At 42.5% G+C, this 17,881-nt stretch overlaps 1 protein-coding gene across 1 annotated transcript; it reads right to left on the reverse strand.

Moving 5' to 3' along the window:
• Positions 1–2: 2 nt before the first annotated feature.
• Positions 3–5,862, reverse strand: tmem175 (transmembrane protein 175). The gene is made up of 10 exons (XM_047591491.1): positions 5,559–5,862; positions 5,083–5,121; positions 4,832–4,929; positions 4,044–4,095; positions 3,741–3,776; positions 3,576–3,659; positions 3,318–3,482; positions 3,141–3,219; positions 2,918–3,053; positions 3–2,084 (listed from the first exon to the last, which is right to left on the reverse strand). The coding sequence occupies exons 1-10, from the start codon at positions 5,736–5,738 to the stop codon at positions 1,418–1,420; spliced, it is 1,536 nt and encodes a 511-aa protein (XP_047447447.1). The 5' UTR covers positions 5,739–5,862; the 3' UTR covers positions 3–1,417.
• Positions 5,863–17,881: the final 12,019 nt, after the last annotated feature.

Below are 17,881 nucleotides of genomic sequence, written 5' to 3' on the forward strand. Positions count from 1 at the left end.
TGTCACGTTAAAGGACCAACTTCAGGTTTATTCACAAAACAAAAGCTTCACAATTCGTGTTTTTAACATTTCCAACGTGTTTTTTGCACGGACGTCCAAGCACTGAGAGCTCCTCAGATATTCAGTACACAACGATGAAGGGACGACACACAGTGAGTACAATACAACTACAGATTATGTTGCGACATCAGATTGCGTTTCCATAAATGTAAATCAAAAGAAAAACTGAACTCGAATGTACGTAACGTCGGCATTCAGAGCCAGCTGAGCTTTTGTTTTTTTGCTTTTTTTCCCTCCTCGTCGTCTGTCAGGTTTCTGTTAAAGTGCATCTTAGATCATCATGAAAATGGCTTCAGTAACTCGGGAATATTTCACAGAAGCAACAGCGACCTGTCGGGAAGAAATTTGCAAACTATCGAAACAAAGACGACACCTGAGCAGGTGTTTCGTTAAAAACGTCTGACCCTTTCATGTGTGTTCATGTTAAATCATCGTAGTAATGCTTCAAGTTTTTTTTGTTGTTGTTTTTTTTTAAAGACGTGAGTACATTCCTGTGAGTATTACACACATATCTGACTGAAAATAGTGCAATTTAAAGTGCCCAGCACTCAAACCTATTCCTGTTCCCATCTCCTCCCCAACCTCGAATCCACTCGGACCAAGTACAAAGGACGTACGTTCCCTCTTCTCTGGGTGACAAGAAAGTAGAAAATAAAGTAACGGCAGCAGGATTTAAACTGTAGCAGCTGGACGGACTGTGTGATTAATCATTAAAACTAGCATCGCGTTCGCCGATCAGGCATAACATTATGACCACCTTCCTAATATAGTGTAGGTCTCCATTGTGCCTGTGGTGTCTGGTCACAGGATGTTGTTAGTGGGGGTGGGTCTTCTGTGGATCATCCCATATATTCTTGATCAGTTTGGGATCTAGTGCATTTGAAGGCCGGGTCAACACATACACATACAATCAGAGTGTCGTTGCTATAGGGTGTGGGTGTCACATGTCTAAGTAACATCCACACAAATGAACATAAGGTCCAAAAGTTTCCCAGCAGAACATTGAATTGTCACAAGATGGTCAATGATATTTACTGATTTACCTGTTAGTGGTCATAATGTTGTGGCCGACTGGTGCAAATAAAATGAAAATGCTTTGGCTGTCAGTTTCAACGCCGACCGACTCTGTTCTTCACCTCTACAAAGTGTTTCTCTAAACCTTGTTGCGCTGGTTCCCCTCAAACGATCCCAGTTTAAACGTCGACAATAGAACAAACCACTTTTTCTCGTCTCTTGTTGAGGTCAAATCTAAGCACTAGCTCCCTCACAGACCAGGACCTAAAGCAACACTGCCCTCGCAGCTCTGCCGCTACCTTCGCTTCCTTCGCTTCCTGGTGTTACGTCCCATCAAGCTAGCTTAGGTATCGAGAGGGTTAAATGGCACTCTTGCTTCGTCCTCCTCCACAACGGACCTCATATCATTCCTGTCGGGGCAGAACAGAAGCCGGAGCAGCGCTAGCCCGCCGCGCACCAGGAGCCTCAACACCAGGAACGCAAAAGGCACGGTGATTTCCATCACGTGGAAAATATCTGCACTGAATTTACTCAAAATGCACGTTAGGAAAAACGTCCCCAGCGCCACGCAGGGGTACAGCGCCAGCTTGGCCAGCATGAACACGTGCTCGCGGCCGCCGTACCGCACATAAGGGTGCAACGTCTCCCTCTCGTTGTAAAGCGCGACCACCCAGAGGGCGAGCTGAAAAATGCCCGCGAAGAAAATGATCCCGCAGCTGATCTGGACGGCTTCCAGTTCGTTGCGGGAGTTGCGCGGGAACTCGTGCGTCAGCTGGTAGGCCAGCGGCAGGCCTCCGACGAACGCCAGGGAGAGGGTGTTCATCAGGCCCATGACGCGAGTCGCCTTGGTGACGTGGAGGAAGAGGGAGTGGTGGACGAACCAGAGGAGGCCGACCGTGGCGAAGGAGCCGAAGTAGGCGAGGTACTCCGGACCGTAGGCCCGCAGAGCTGCTACCAGGCTGCCGCCGAACTGCTTCTGGACGACCGACGGGTCGGGAACGTTGTCCTCGCTGAAGGGAAGGAGAAGAAGTTAGAGGTTGAGAGGTGAAAGGTAATTTAGCGGAGAACTCACACACCGATCCGGCGTAGCTTCATGACCTCCTTCCTAATATCGTGCCTCCAAAACAGTTGTAACTCATGAGAGGATGGACATGGACCTTCTGAGGGCGTCCTGTGGAGTCTGGTAACAGGATATTGTAAGTTGGGGGCATTTGGGGCCTATGGGTTGTGAGCAGGGGCCTCTATGGTGGATCATCCCACAGATACTTAATAAGTTTGGGATCTAGTGAATTTGGAGGCCAGGTCAACACATTGTGCTGTTCTCCATGTTTTATTTGAGTTATTCCTAAACCATTTTTGTGTTGGTGTCAGGCTGCATTCTGCTATGGGGTGAGGTGGGATGGGGGTTCCTGGTCTGGTCTAGGTAGGTGTTACATGTCTAAAAAACATCCACATGCATTCATTGTTGCACAGGACAAGATGTTACAATCCCTTGTGCCAAGATTCGAGGCAAAACCCATTTAGAAGCCCAGTCCGACTGAAAAACCGACCAGCAGGTTAGCAGTCAGCTACCAGCTATCAACAAACAAGAAGACACCAGCTAACTAGCCTAGCCAACGACAGTATGCGGCACATCGTTGGGGTTTTCAAGTGGGCACCTCCCTTCAATTATTTCAACCAACACTTCTCCAGGTCGGGTAAAACCATCCTCCACAGGTTTCCCAGCAGAACCCTGAATTATCTGACAATGGTTTAAATGTCATTCGCTCATCCTGTCAGTGGTTTTAATGTTGTGGCTGATCGGCGTCCGTGCAAAACTAAACATGGATTTTTTAGCACGCACCAAATGTCCAGGATGAGGAGCGTTGCCACGATGGCGTAAACTCCGTCACTGAAGGCCTCCACTCGCTCTTTGCTGAGCGGCTCGTTGGGCAGGTAGGTGTAAAACATCATGGAGTCTGGAGTCTCCTCCACTTGACCTGAAACGAGACGTGTTTTTTTTTTTTAAACACTTAAAAAGAGGCGGGAGGCAAGCACATGTTTGCTAACTTCTACTAAAATCTCACCGATTGCTTTGTTGCGACACCACTTCAAAGACTGGGAGATGTACGGCAGAAAGATGACGATGGCCAAAAGCACGTAAGACTGAAACGAGAAACGTCATCAGACACGGGAGACGGAGGAGCAACGGGTTTAAAATGTGGTAGTCGTCGGGCAAAAAAAAAAAGGGGTTTGCCACCAACCAGCTGGAAGAAGATGAAGGAGAAGATGCTGGCGAAGAAGCACATGATGGGAACCCTCATGATGACTTTAAGGATGTGGTGTTTGTAGAAGGTCTGGTTCTCCGAGATCTGGATCTGTTCGTTCAGCAGGAAGGGACGGCTGAAGGCGTACAGCACGATCAGAGACTAGAGGGAAGACAACAACAACCGTCAGCAACAACAACAACGCACAATGGAGAACAGCCGCAAAGGTACAATGAGCTTTGTGTCTGAAAAAACCTGAATGAGGCCGAGCACCATCACGCAGCCGCAGAAGAGCAGAATCCCGAGGATGTGCTCGGGGAAGGTCGCCATCAAAGAAAACTGGAACGACAAAAAGCAGCAGTTACTCATTAAAACAGTCGCACTGAGTTGGTTGATTGAGCTGGAGGCGCTTGTGCTCACCGTGTATGGCAGGAACGTTATCAGCATCATGCAGGCCTGAAATGGAACCGAAAGCAGAACTTGGTGTTAGAAAGTAGGAAACGTGTAGAGGAAAAAAAAGAGCTTCACTCACAAGCAAAATGTACCCGTACGTATTCATTCATTAATCCTGTTCTGTGTTCCTCATACAATGTGCAGACGTAAATGAAAACTAACCAACTACTAACACGTGTCGTATAGTCCTGAACATTAGGCACACATTAGGTGTAAATGATCTTGAAGATGGTTTAATTAACACAATCCTCACGCTGGCTGTGAACTTACGAGGTTCAGCAGAGCCAGGCAGTCATCGATGCGCACGATCACCTGAAATAACCTGTGAAAATAGAAATGAGAACTGATGCAGTGACGACCGACAGTGTGATGGACACAAGAGGTCTACTATAGTAGTTCACGCACAGATCAGTCATAACATTATGACCACCTTCCTATTATTGTTTAGATCTCCCTTGTGCCCTCAAAACTCATCAGAGAATGGACATGGGTCTTCTCAGGGTGTCCTGTGGTGTCTGGAAACACAGTGTTGTTAGCGTTTGGGTCCTGTGGGTTGAGGGGAGGGTCCTCTGCGGATCATCCCACAGATACTCAATTAGTTTGGGGATCTAGTGAATTTAGAGGCCAGGTCGACACCTTGTGCTGTTCCTCATGTTTTGTTGAGTTGTTCCTAAACGTTTTTTGTGGCTGCTGCCATCAAGGAGTGTCATTGCTATGGGTTGAGGGTACCTAGTGTGGTCTAAGTCCACATGAATGAATACCAGGTCCAAAAGTTTCCCAGCAGAACACTGAACTGTCACAAGATGATCAATGTTATTTACTTCTCCTGTCCTGTCTCCGGTCATAATATTGTGGCTGATCGGTACGTTGACAACCAAACTATTGTTTGTTTGTTTGTTTTTTTACATAATTGTTTATTATCTTTTATTCCTTCCTGAAGAGCAAACACTTCCCCCTGAGCATATATATCTGAGAGGAGGTAGAAAGCTGTAGCATTCACTTCTCCTGTCAGCGGTCACAATGTTGTGGCCGATCGGTGCAATGTTTTCTGCGCCCACCTGATATGAGCAGCCCAGGCAACGGTCACAATGAGGAAAGTCATCAAGTACACGGCGATCTTTTTCGTCAACAGCAGCTGAACGCTCTCCGCCAGCTCCTGTGACAGAGAATGACGAGGAACCCGTCACATTTAAAGCAGCTTTAGCAGAAACCAGGAGAAATCAGACGGAATATTCCCGGATTTACTGACACACTCAACGGACTTGAGGTTTCACAATGAGGCCGAGATATTGGGAATAAAAAACAATACCTCACTATTTTCCACTTTGGTGTGTGCAACAGGTAATATCTGTGAACAAAGAAAACAGAATTAGGGAGAAATCTTAGGTTAAACTTGAATTCATACAAATCTAGAAATGATTTGAATTCATATCCACGTGGTATAATTTGTAAAGACTTAAATTTTCAATAAAAGTAGCAGAAATAACACAACACTGAGACCCAGAACTAAACAGCAGGTGGCAGCAAAGCGTAGAAATGACACTTGTTTTTCAAGAACCGAAACCTCCAGAGCAACAACGACTTATTTATTTTATTAAGCCTTTGTTTAACCGAGGATCTCCCCTTTACAAGGAAGACATTTGCTGGAGTTAAACTGACCCCTAAGATTAAGAAGTGTTGGTAAATTTGAAGGAGACTGTGATGGTTTATGCGCTGCTTCTGATCCTCATCCAAAACGTAGCATCTGTTTTCTCCTGTCTTCCGGTTAAAGGGAGTTTCTCTCACCATGACAGTAGCAATGATGGAGATGAGGGCATCGCTGTAGGCCAGCAGTCTGTGGGAGGACTGGGTGCTGCTGGGGGCCTCTGTGAGGTTTTCCACGAACGCGGAGGACGCCGCGCCTCGCTTCTCCATCTCCTCCTCCACGTGGTGCTCGATGATGTCGCCGTCGTCGTTTTCTCCCATCGTGGAGGAAATGCGGAGCTACAGGACCGAGGAGGAGGGGACCATGGACCAGGACCTGTTTGCAAACACACAGACCACTGACAGCTGACTGGTGATGCTGCTGATGCGGGGGGCGGGGCGGGGACCGGAAGCACCGGTGGCTTCCTGGTTCTGAGCAAAGATCCTTCAAAGAACAGGAGCACTCACTGCGTCCCCAAATAATAATGTAACAGGCTCTTGATAAAAATAAAATAAAATAAAATAAATCTTTCGGGTGCGTTTGGATCCACTTAGATTTTTTTTTTTTAATTTATTTTTTGATTTTGTTTTTCGGGCTAATTATTTTTTATTTTCTGAGTAATATATTTCTTTGGTTGTTTTCGGAGTATTTTTTTATTTTTTATTTTTTTTTTATTTTTATTTTCATGGTTGTCTTGTTTTTCTTTTTGTGAATATTTATCTTCTGCTTTAATTGGCATCAATCATCTATTTAATTTCGGCGCACTACGTATAAACTGTAAAAGCTGTTTCTATCCCCTATAAGCTTCCACAACGAATAATTAATCAGTCAGAAAAGTCAGTGGTCTTTAGGTTTGAATGAGTAAGAGCTTCGTTGCATTTGTGGGCAACCTTTTAATTTTGTTTTCTCGTCTCTTTTTCTCATTTTAGGTGACTTAGATTTTAGCTCCAACATCTGTTCATGTCCAGTCCACGCGAGAAAATGATATAATTTATTTGCTACTATTTGAGTTTGTATGTTTATGTATGTGCCTTATTTATGCATTCATTCATTGTTTTCTTTTGTTCTTTTTTTCTCCTCTCCATTCTTTTAATTTTAATTTATTTGTTAATATTATTATTATTATTATTATTATTATTATTATTATTATTATTATTATTATTATTATTATTATTATTTATTTTTCCTTGTTCAACTTCAGTTGCTGAAAATAAGTTGGTGGTGTGTTTGCATTCATTGTATGTGTATTGTTGTATGTATAATGTTTGTCGAATAATAATAATGATAAAGCTCTAGTTATTACCACTGTGTGTGTAAAATGACGATGAAGAGGTAAATCTCTCTTCTGCCTCTAGAGGGGGACGTCGCACCATCTCTGCCAGGTGTGAGATTCGGCTCAACCTGTTTTCCTGTAATTCCAGGTAATAATTTGATCTTCCTTCAGGCAGCACGCATTAATGTGAGTGATAATGGGGTGATTTTTCATTCATTATTCAGCCTTTTCAACTCTCACTCAGCAGGACGTTGCAGAACCTTTATTAAAAGCTGTTTAGCTCTGTATTTTTCTTATTCTGACACAATGTCCTGCAAAAAGTTTAAAATAATTCTCTCAAAAGTAACATATTCCAGCAACACTGACAGTATTTCTTTATTATTATTATTGTGAAGGTGTCTTCTTGTCTCTCTGTTGCTTCCTCGCCTCATCCCTTCTCATGTTGACACTCTGCTCCCGGCTCTGTTATCATCAGGAGCTGCACAGCTGTGACCTGAGGGGGCAAAGTCTGGAGCGAATCTGCCTCTGATCCCGTGCTTTTCCACCAGCCTCCTCAGACCCCGGGGTCACTGAAGCCGGGGCTTTAAAGGCAACGCCTCGGGGCTGCCTCTCCTTATGACGTCTGTGCCACATCTCTCCGCTGCCTCATCAGGCACTTTCAGAAAGGTAATAAGTGAAGTTTTAGCTGTAGTGATAAACACAGTTTACCTACAGATGATTGGTCTCTGCTTATAGTCTAGTTTAGAAGTGATCAACGCCGCCACTTCCTCCTGTGCCCTGATTTCAAAACACAAAACTCCATGTGTGTGTGTGTGCACTGAAGACAGTTTTCAAATAAAAAAATAAAGACCAGCCTCTAAAAACTTAATGAATATCCATTTGTCGCTTTAAATTTTAACCCGGGCTGAGTGACCCAACAGTCCACATCATTTCTCTTCTGATCTTTTCATTTTATGGCCGAGTCATGCTACAATGAAGCAAACCTCCCGAGACAGCACAAAGGGATGTGACAGTAAAGTAAACGGAAGGCGAATGTGTTTGACGGGTTTCGCTCTAAAGCACTTTCCATTCGTTCCTCAGATAAACGTCTGTACATTTCACCACCGTTAGCAGCTTATTTATATCCAGGGGGCGTCCACCTTCACTTATTAAATATGTAATGTAATAAATTCTGGCTTCAGTAGACTGAAAAAAACAAGCCCCACCTTGTTAAAATATTGAATAATAATATAGATTTTAAATCCTAGATCCTGAGTGGAAGGAAAATTGATCTGTTCGCTCAGTTAACCTTAAATCTTCTCAGTGCATGTGATGTTTTTCTTTTTTTTTTATCACTCCGCACGTATGAGAGCATAGAGAGATATCAGCTGTATTAACTATTCTGTTATTGACCTTATTGTTCTCGTGATTAGCTTCAAATTACAGTTATTTCAGGAAGCTGTAAGAAGTGATATGAGCACAGGAAACTGTAAGAAATTGACTTTTATTTGGTGCATATTGAAGTAAACTGGAGATCTGAGGAGAAGAATTATCCTTGTTAATCACAACTCCACAATATCTGCACATCCATATTTACCATGACACATTAATACACACCAATCAGGCATAAACATTACGTCCTCTAATATTGTGTAGGTGTCACCCACATGAATAAATGCCAGGTCCAAAAATTTCCCAACAGATGACTGAATTGTTGCAACATAGTCAATTCGCCGTTATTGACTTCACAGGTTAGTGGTTTTAATGTTGTGGCTGATCAAGTAGTAATAGTAGTAAAAACAACAGCAACCTCCATTATTGAGCAGACAATTGCGTAACACGATGCAGATTGTGGATTTCGTGGCTTAGCTCCGGACTCCAGCCTGCAGCTTAACTCTCATTTCACACACGACATGTGGTGGAAAATTTCCGTTGCCTCACGTCTCGATGAATTAGAAATAAATTCAGAATAGAAACGTTACCCGTCTATACTGATCGCTTACAGAGCACTTTGTCCTCAATTTACAGCTGGGGGATTATTTATCATTTTGCTCCAAGACATCTGCCTTGTAAAACAGGAGGTAAATATGCTGCGTAGCCTCTAAACACAGCTAAGCTCCTTTTGCATTAAAGCAGTATTTTATATTTTTCCTGCTGCTCAGAAGAGGAGTGTTTTAATGAAATCAGTGGCGAGAGCAGCAGACGGAGAGGACAGATGCACGAGGACGTCTGATAAATAAAATATTAAAAGCCGTATCTCATTTAAATTCTTACAGTGCTTGTGACTTTTGGGACGTTTCTTCTTACGTAACAACTTACAGTTTGTGATGAAAGGATCAGCAAGAGTTACTGCACGGTATCTGGAAAGGTCAGAGGAGGATTATGGTGTTTGTTTTAAAGCCTTGCTCGGCTGCAGTTAGTGATGGGATCAGAAAGTGTTTGTCCACAGTTCCTACGTTTAATTCAGGTGGAGGAGAAAACAGAGAGTAAAAGAGGAAGTAAGGAAGTAAAGGAGGCACTAAGGAAATAAAGAAGGAGGTAAAGGAAGAATTAAAGGAAGAAGTAACTAAGTAAAAAGGAGTAAAAAGTAAAAGAGGAAGGGTTTTGGAGTAAAGGAGGAAGTACTGAAGTAAAGGAGGAAGTAAAATAGGAAGCGTTAGGGAAGTAAAGGAGGAAGAGTTCAGGAGTAAAGGCGGAAGCACTGAAGTAAAGAAGGAAGTAAGGGAGGAAGTAAAGAAGGAAATGAAGAAGGAAGTACAAAAGGAAATACAGGTGGTAGTAAAAGAGGAAAGGTTCGGGAGTAAAGGAAGAAGTACTGAAGTAAAGGAGGAAGTAAGGAAGTAAAGGGGGAAGCAAAATAGGAAGGGTTAGGGAAGTAAATGGGAAGTGAAGGAGGAAGTAAGGAAGTAAAAGAGGAAGTAAAATAGGAAGGATTAGGGAAGTAAATAGGAAGTAAAGGAGGAACTAAGGAAGTAAAAGAGGAAGTAAAGGAGGTAAAGGAGGAAGTGTTTGTCTCGTCCACAGTTCCTACGTTTAATTCAGGTGGAGGAGAAGAATAAGAAGCAAAAACCAAAAACATAGCAGTAGCCAGACAGAGTCGTCTCTATGACGACCTATCACTCTTCTCTTGTCATTTCCCATCTCCGTTGACGTCCTCCTTCCCCTCCTTTCCTCCTTTCCTCACGTCACCCGCCCTCACCTGAACGTTCACATCTCGTTATTGAGACATTACTGAGCCTGTGATATTATTGTCAGACAACACCCCCCCCCCCACAAGTCAGCCTTCCCTTCCCAGGACATTGAGACTTGATAGCTTAATCAGTTTTGACAGGAGTAGCGGCTGCCATCACAGCCCCTGCTGTCTGGGTTTGCAGCTCATCACCTTGACTTAATAAACCCTGTCACATGTAACAGGCGGCTGACACCTTCCTTCAAAGACCCTGATATGTCCACAGTTCATTACATACCCTGGAGAACATTACTCAGACCGTGTCACTGCTGGGGCGGACGCATTTGAAAACGCAATTGTTTTCCCTGAAGCAATCCCGCGCACGCACAACGGACGCGACAGGATGACGCACACATCAACTCACCTGGCTGTCTAACCTCACACTGATAACAACTAGCGTTGTAATGATGGCGGACACCTTCATGATATTTTCAAATGCAGTAAACATGAACAACAGGTGATTGTATCTGTCTCCAAATAAATTTACTGCATATTTATTTATGTAAGAACTAGGGTTGTGCAAAGCATCCACTATTTGTATTTGTTGAGGGGGGAAAAAAGTATTTGTATTCGAATGAAATTCAAAATGGGTGTAAAAATCTAATTTTTTTGAGTTACACTTCTAATTTAGGATATGTAAGTGTGAAAATAAGTATTCTTTAATTACCCATTCTAATAATTATGGATGCATATGTAATATTGTTTGATGTTTTGCATTAAGTGTAGCTCATAGAGGTGATTTAGACTGTGGCTCTGTACGTTACATTGGTTTCTTTAATATTGAACCTTTACAGCAGAGGAGTCAAACTCATTTTAGTTTGGGCGGCTACACACAGTCTAGTCTGGTGCTGATGGACCAGTAACACAACAGCATAATGACCTATAAGTGACGACAACTCCAGATGTTTTCCATTTGTTTTAGTGAAAAGAAGAACAAGTAAATTAGGAGAATGTTTACCTTTAACAAACTATATAATTTGAACAGTTATTTTCACTGAAAGATTTCAGTCTTCAGGGTCATTCATGCAGCAGCTCAGATGAGACCCGATAAGACACGTACAAATTAGGCATAACATTATGACCGCCCTCCTAATACTGTGAATGCCTGGTCCATAAGTTTCCCAGCAGAACGCTGAACTGTCACAAGATGTAAAATCACTCTCACTTGTTGCACCTACATAAATATGAATCATTTCTTTCTCAGCATGCAGAGGAGCAAACCAGCTTCTGGTGGTTTTCAGTCGCAACAGTTCCACTGATGAGACGAGAGGTGACAGAAGCTAATGCTGGTATATTACTCAGGGTCCTGTCACATTAGCGTCAGCGGTGACTGATGAACGATGATGAACTGAGCTGTTATTTTGCAAATCAAAGCAATATTTCAGTAAATATGTTTCAGCAAACGCTTTTCCGTGGTATTCAGATGAAACCCACCCTCAGACTACAGGAGGTTTTATCACGGGCGCTCCGACATCTTTGGTGATTTTAAGCAAAGAACATGAATCCTTGATTCCATCATGCAGAACGAATGTAATTAATTACAGATTAACCATGCAAACTTTGAATAAACAAAGATGAGAATAGGAGCCCTTTCAGAATCTTAATGTGCATTTACGGTGTGTTAAATGTTCACGGTCTTACTGTAGAATATTAGTTTTATTCAACTTAAAGAGAGAAAGTAAACGGCTTGTGATCATAGTTTTTTTTTTTAGGAACAGTTAGGTGTAAAATGTCAGTAGATCTTATGGCGTAATGGGTTTTAATTCTCTGAAGAAAAGAACGTAAATATCCAGGAAGTCTCGAACAGACACAAAGTCTCATATGCATTAGCAGAAAGTGACATTTACAATATTTTCCATGCTTCCCAACTTAGTGGACATAATCCTTCTTTCAGCACAAACTATTTCAGAGCTTCTCATCTGTTTTTTTGTTGTTTTTTGTTTCAGGAACTTCTCTTGTGCAATCATTCCATAAGTCCTGAAATAACTAATTATCGATCACCTTGTTCCACCCTCACTTTCCTTAACCGCTCCTGAACTGACTCAAAGCGTCATTTAACCCTCATTTGCTTTGGGAAAGCTGCAGTGACTGTGAGACAAAGCACTCAGTCTGTCGCATAAGGAAGGGAAGCATTATGCAGACGTATTAATGTAACGCTTCCTCCTTAATGACACCTCTGACTCACGTCGTGGGTCTAAATTGCGGCTCTGTACTTCTGTCCGGCCGTTAATCTCCTCATTTATGTTCTGGTCCTGTGTCAGCGCCCGGCAGCAGAAATAACCCTCATTCCCTGTCGTGTCACTTTTTAATATGAAACGTCGTAGCTATCGAGGTGTGATTATAAATCCTCGCCGTTAATTATGAGGCTCTGAATGTGAGAGACGGAATGGAAGAGTGAAGGAATAATGACCAGTTGTAGGTTATTAAATGAGTTTTCTTCCAAAGGCACGGACTCGGCCTTCACATAAATCTCAATTACCAAAAAATTAAACCGTTCCTTTAACGCCGTTAGGAATTGATAGATTTTTAGAATATATTCAAATGAAAAAGTGACATTTACATTTAAAGAAGAAAATAAAAACCACCTTAACATCCTGTTGTTACGACTGTGAGCTCTGTGAGATAATACTCCCTCCCTGCCTGCAGGGGGTGCTGTGTTCCTTTGTGTTTTTCAGCTTCCTGTTTGTTTGGGGCCTGATTGGAGGACGTTTTTTTTTTTTTAAAAAAAAGGCCTTTGTGGAGAATCTGGTTGTTTTTCTAAGGTGAATACATGGGGCATAATGAGAGAAGAGGGAGATGTTGGTTGAGTGGGACTACAAAGGCGAAACAAGAATTTAAGGAGTTTTATTTAATTAGATCCAGACTCCATGTCAGTAGGTGGCTGTAATGCACCTGAAAGTTGCATTTAAAAGAAGAAAGAAGAAAAGGAAGAAGATTGCTTTCTTTTTTTCTTTTCTTTTTTTTTCCTGTGACCAATCAACAGCTGAATCAGTCCTGTGTTCTGAGCATGTCATACACCGAATTCCTGCCAAGTAAAAGTGAGGAGCCATTTTTACTTTCTTTATTTTCTCCTGCTTTAGGTTCAGGAGTCAGAGAAGAACTCTTGTATGTTATTTTGGATTTGTTTGCTAGATAAGTTCAAAATGATGTTGACTAGTTGTTTTATTTCAGCAATGTTCACCCTGAAGATTAATTCTAATGGCAAATAAAGAGTCATTTTGAAGCACAGGTTCGTTGAGCGTCGGTTCTTGGGAGCAGGGTTGCGTACTGGTTCCCCCTAGGGGCCCTGGCAGATAAGGTCAATAGGTATTTTTTCATAGAGACTTCCTGTACTCCGTTATGCATCTGAAACCGTGAGTTGCTGGAACAAAACAACTTAAACTAAAGCTTCTGCTACAAATGTGTAATCTGACTCTGATCCCTAGGACAGGTGTAAGAGTTCAGTTTTTCTCCTCGACTAAAACGACATGTAGAAAGAAAGGGAAGCTCTGCTCTGCAGCTGCAACCGTCCGACCTTTATTTACAATCTGCTGAGTATACAGTCCGCTCTGCGCAGGCCCCGCTGCGGCGGATATTATTGATGTGTCCATTTGCGAAGCGGCAGCAGATTGCCAATGGAGGTCAATTCCATTACACCTGGCTTGTGTAGTGTCAACACGCTTCAGCCCGAAGGCGATTTTCTGGGAGATTGCTTGGAGTCGAGATGAGAGAGAGAGAGAGAGAGACTTGCTCTTTTGATCAGAGCTCGTCGGCCGGTGGAGAGATTGAGCTCCTCGTCTTGACCTGCGTCCAGCTTCACGGACGACTGGGCCCGGCTCAGAAATCAGGCTGACACTAGCGAGCTGGTTTGGACGCGGCCTCTGTCATCACCGTCATACTTTACATTTGCTCTTGATTCCTTGGGTTTGCTTATCTTCATTCAAAAGGTCGCTTCAACCCGGTGATTGAGAATGTGACGTGGGTTTTGCCTGTGTTTCCTTTTTATTTTCTTCCTGGCTTTACTTCCTGTGTTTCCCCGCTCTGATTGCTGGTTTGGTTATTTTTAGTTGTCCACGTGCATATATAGTTCTCCATTTCCCTTTGTTCGCTGTGAAGTCGTCCGTTATATTTCTCCAGTGCTGTTACTTCTTTAGATCCTTGTGGTTCGTCCTTGGTTTTTGGTCTTCACCAGTTCCTTCAGGATTTGTGTGTTTTGAGTTTTGTGATTTTATTGATGTAATTTTGTTGATGCTTCCCTTAGTGTCATGTCTGCCTCTGTCTCAATGTAAGAACAGGGGGCTGCGTGCAAGGGATGTTTCAGTTTAACTCGTTTTTAGGTTGTTTTGGAGAAAACCTCTGAATTAATATTGTGGTTGCACTAAAGGTAACGATCACTTAAACTAGATCTATGCTTCTGTGCCAGCTGTAGTCTATGCCGTCTGAACCTTCCCAGGAATGTAGCTGCAAGTTGCAGCGACACAGACTTAACAACTGTGGTTGGTCCACGATGTTTTTCCATGTGTCTCAGTGTCTGATGAGCACAGACTGTCTCCTCCACACCATTTACTTGGACGTATTGTCTCTCTTCTGATTTGTGCTGCACGGTTGGTTCTCATCTCTCTTATACTCTACAACAGGAGTCTTCAATGTTTTTCTGGCCAAGGACCCGCAAACTGATGGAGAGGTTAAATAGTGACCCCCTACTTACTATATGTGTTCTATATTAAACTCGGCCTTGTGCTTTTTATAAATATACATTATTATTATTATCATTTTGCATTCAGTGTTAAGCTATTTAAACAGGTTCAAATATTCTTTTTTTTTTATTTCAAGCTTGAAGCAGTAGGGTGGAAGATAGGTAATTGACAGATAAAGAAAACAATTGACATTACCTTTACTCAAATATATTGGATTCATATTAATGTGTATTTAAAGAAATTTAAATCTGTGGGGGGAAATTAAAAAAATATATAAGAACGTCTAATCAACCAAAGATTTTGTTTAACATATCATTTATTTCAGTCTTTCTGCAAAGTGTATGAGTATTTAAACTTGCTGTTGCGTTAGAGAATTAGCCAGAGGGTCTGCTGTGTGTGTCTTAGCTCCTCATAAGGAAAATACAAGCAGTAATGAGTTATCGGCTGTGGAGCAGTTTGGTTCAAATGAAGGATCAGCTGAACTATATAAATATATTTTGTCTGGTTAAAGTGGCTCCTCTGAGGCAAAGGAAGTCATTAATTTGGCAAAATAATTTAATGAGATAAATTTTTCAGTATCCCGGAGAGACCGTTTTATGATCCGTGCAGGACAGACTGATGGGTTATGAACCTGTGAGAGAGGAGCAGAGAACAAAATGTCTAATGCAAAACCTGGAGATGCTCGGATATTTTTCCACTCACAGATATATTTATTCTTTTAATGTTCTTACAGTGCAACAAGCAATTGTTCTGGATTAAGCAGCTTTCCACCTCCACTCAACGTTCTTCCATTATGATTTCATGCATATGAACAGAGAAAATGATCCTTTGTGCAGGATGAAGGATTAAATAGGTGTCACACCTCTTTTCAACCTTTACTTTCGCCCTGTATGTAACAACCACTCGTCATCAGTGTCAAAATGTACAGGAAATTTTCTCAAAAATGACAAAAAAAAAAGGCATCACTGGACACTTCTTGTATTGTCGTATGTCGTCCTAGGTCAGATCACTTTTATCTTTAAATAACTCCACCATGAAGCCATTAATGGGGCTTCAGTGGCATTTTACTCCCACTGCTCACTGTGTTAATAACAGACACAGACATAACTGATTCCACTTCTAATCGCTCGTGAAGTAGCTCCACGCCCCCTAGCCGAGCGGCGGCTATGAATGTGGGCATTATTCATGTGTGTTTTATGTAAAGCCGAGGCCATTCGAGGCAAACCGTCGACAGAAAGTAAATCTCACCAGGCCTGGCACTCCGCTCTGATGGATACGTCGTGATCGTGCGGACGGTCCAGGGCCACGGAAAGGGCAGCGACAGTAGGCTAAGACAGGATCAGCACAGAGGAGGATGTTATCTTTAAAGGGCATCCGGGGAAAGGTTTTAACGTCGCGCAGAGGGACGCACTTGAAGTGGAAGGGGCAGCGCATCCAAGTTAAGAGGATAGACCTACATCTGATGTCTGGGGTTTGGATATGATTACTGCTGGGCTTTGTGCGGAGAGAGAGATATGCCTCAAACTGTATTTTTTTTAACATGCATGTGAACCTGCAAAGAGGGATCTTCCTTTGGTTAATTTAAAGGAGAGTGAAGGTCTGTTTCAGTGTGAATAAGCATGGCTGCGTGGTAGTCTGAACATCTAATGGGGTAAAACATAAGCTCTGGCTGAATTATTTAAAGGTTGGGCTCTTTTTAGTCCTGGGGTCTTAAATTGTGTTGAGGCACGGAGGTTTTAGTGGCTCACTCAAATCAATTTCAGGAGACGGCTGTGGACACACAGCTCTATGCTGATGTGAAGTTAAAAAATAAGAGTCGCGCACATAGAGACGGACTCCCGGGCTTTAAACTCATCTGATTCTTTGACACTAACAAGAGGAGTCCCCTGCAGGACTCTCTAACTTTAACCACCAGCTGATTCATCATCAACACTGTGAGAACAGTGGGAGTGAGGTGGGACGTTTAATATCTGTGCCAGAGTTAATTGGCTGGTTGTGTTCAAAGTCAAACGGACAGAGTGAATGGCAGCGAGATAAGAGATGAGAGGACGGACTGATAGCGCCGGGTGTCCATTAGAGAGCATTAGAGAGATTTGCGTGTTCTAAAATGAGTCGATGTGAGTGGTGATGTGTGCGGAGTGAAAACTAAAGATCAGGTGAGACAGAACATCATGTGACTAATCAAATTAACCATCTGTTATTGTCACAGCTATAGTGGGGAGGTAGGAAACCTGAATAATAAAGTTCAGTTTAACTTTAACAATGCTGCAGAGTGAGGTGGGGTCACCACAAAAACAAAAATGGTGTCAAAGCTCAGAATAAGTGAACAGAGACAAGGGACCATGAGGAAAAACACCTAGGGACGAACACAGGTGGTTCTAAGCACCATAAACTGGAAACGTGATGGTAAAGTGGCAAAGGACTAAGGGAGAGGCGCGTCTATATATGCACTGAGAACTAATGGACGGTTTATCCTTCTGGGTCAATTTAACCCCATAGCCAGAGCAAAAGCTTCGACCCTACGCAGACCTTAACTCCACAGCCTGAAGTGCACCTCCCTAAAAATGTACCTACGCACCGCAGCAACACAAATGACAAGAGCTGTGATTGGTCCACCTCTTAGCAGCATATTTCTGCTTTACTATTTCAGCTGATTCTCCATCTCTGTCATTTCCTAATTGATTGTTTTGGATCCTCCAGGTCTAAGTGGTAAAATATCATGCACAAGTGCAAAAAGTTGCAGTTCAGGAAGTGGCCACTTGAGGCTTGCTCCAAAAAGGAGCAAATCCCAATAGACCCATAATGATAAAAAAAAAATAAAAAATTACACCAATATTAAACATGTTTACAGCCTGGTGCAAAAAAACTGTTTTGGTCTCAATAGTTTATTTCACTATTCAATTTTTTTCTAACGTTTTTTTAAATTTTTTTATTAAAGTTTAAAATTCTGCATAATTAGAGGCGCGTTCCCGCTTTGAGTGACAGCTAACAGGGAGTTTAGTGGGCGGGTCTTAACCTCCCGGCTGCTCTAGCTCCGCCCCAACACGACTCCCCCATGTCTGTATTTGGAGTGTCTGAGTGTAACCTGAAAAGCCACTTCGGGCTTCATTTTCGTATTTAGAATCCAGTGGGTGACGTCACAATGGGTTTGTCCGTAGTATCAACAGTCAGTGTTTCAGATCAGTGAAGATGGAACAAACACATCAAAGAAAGATGAACTGAGGAGGTTCAAAGATACAAACATTAGACATTTACACTTGTCTGGTT

This window comes from Mugil cephalus, chromosome 8 (genome assembly GCF_022458985.1).
Source record: "Mugil cephalus isolate CIBA_MC_2020 chromosome 8, CIBA_Mcephalus_1.1, whole genome shotgun sequence".
NCBI lineage: Eukaryota > Metazoa > Chordata > Actinopteri > Mugiliformes > Mugilidae > Mugil > Mugil cephalus.

Coding starts and splice junctions, on each gene's coding strand:
- tmem175 (XM_047591491.1), bottom strand. CDS start 5,738: ATGGGAGAAAACGACGACGGCGACATCATCGAGCACCACGTGGAGGAG. Junction 5,122..5,558: donor CCATCATTGCTACTGTCATG/GTGAGAGAAACT, acceptor CTTTGTTCACAG/ATATTACCTGTTGCACACAC. Junction 3,777..4,043: donor GCCTGGCTCTGCTGAACCTC/GTAAGTTCACAG, acceptor GTTCCATTTCAG/GCCTGCATGATGCTGATAAC.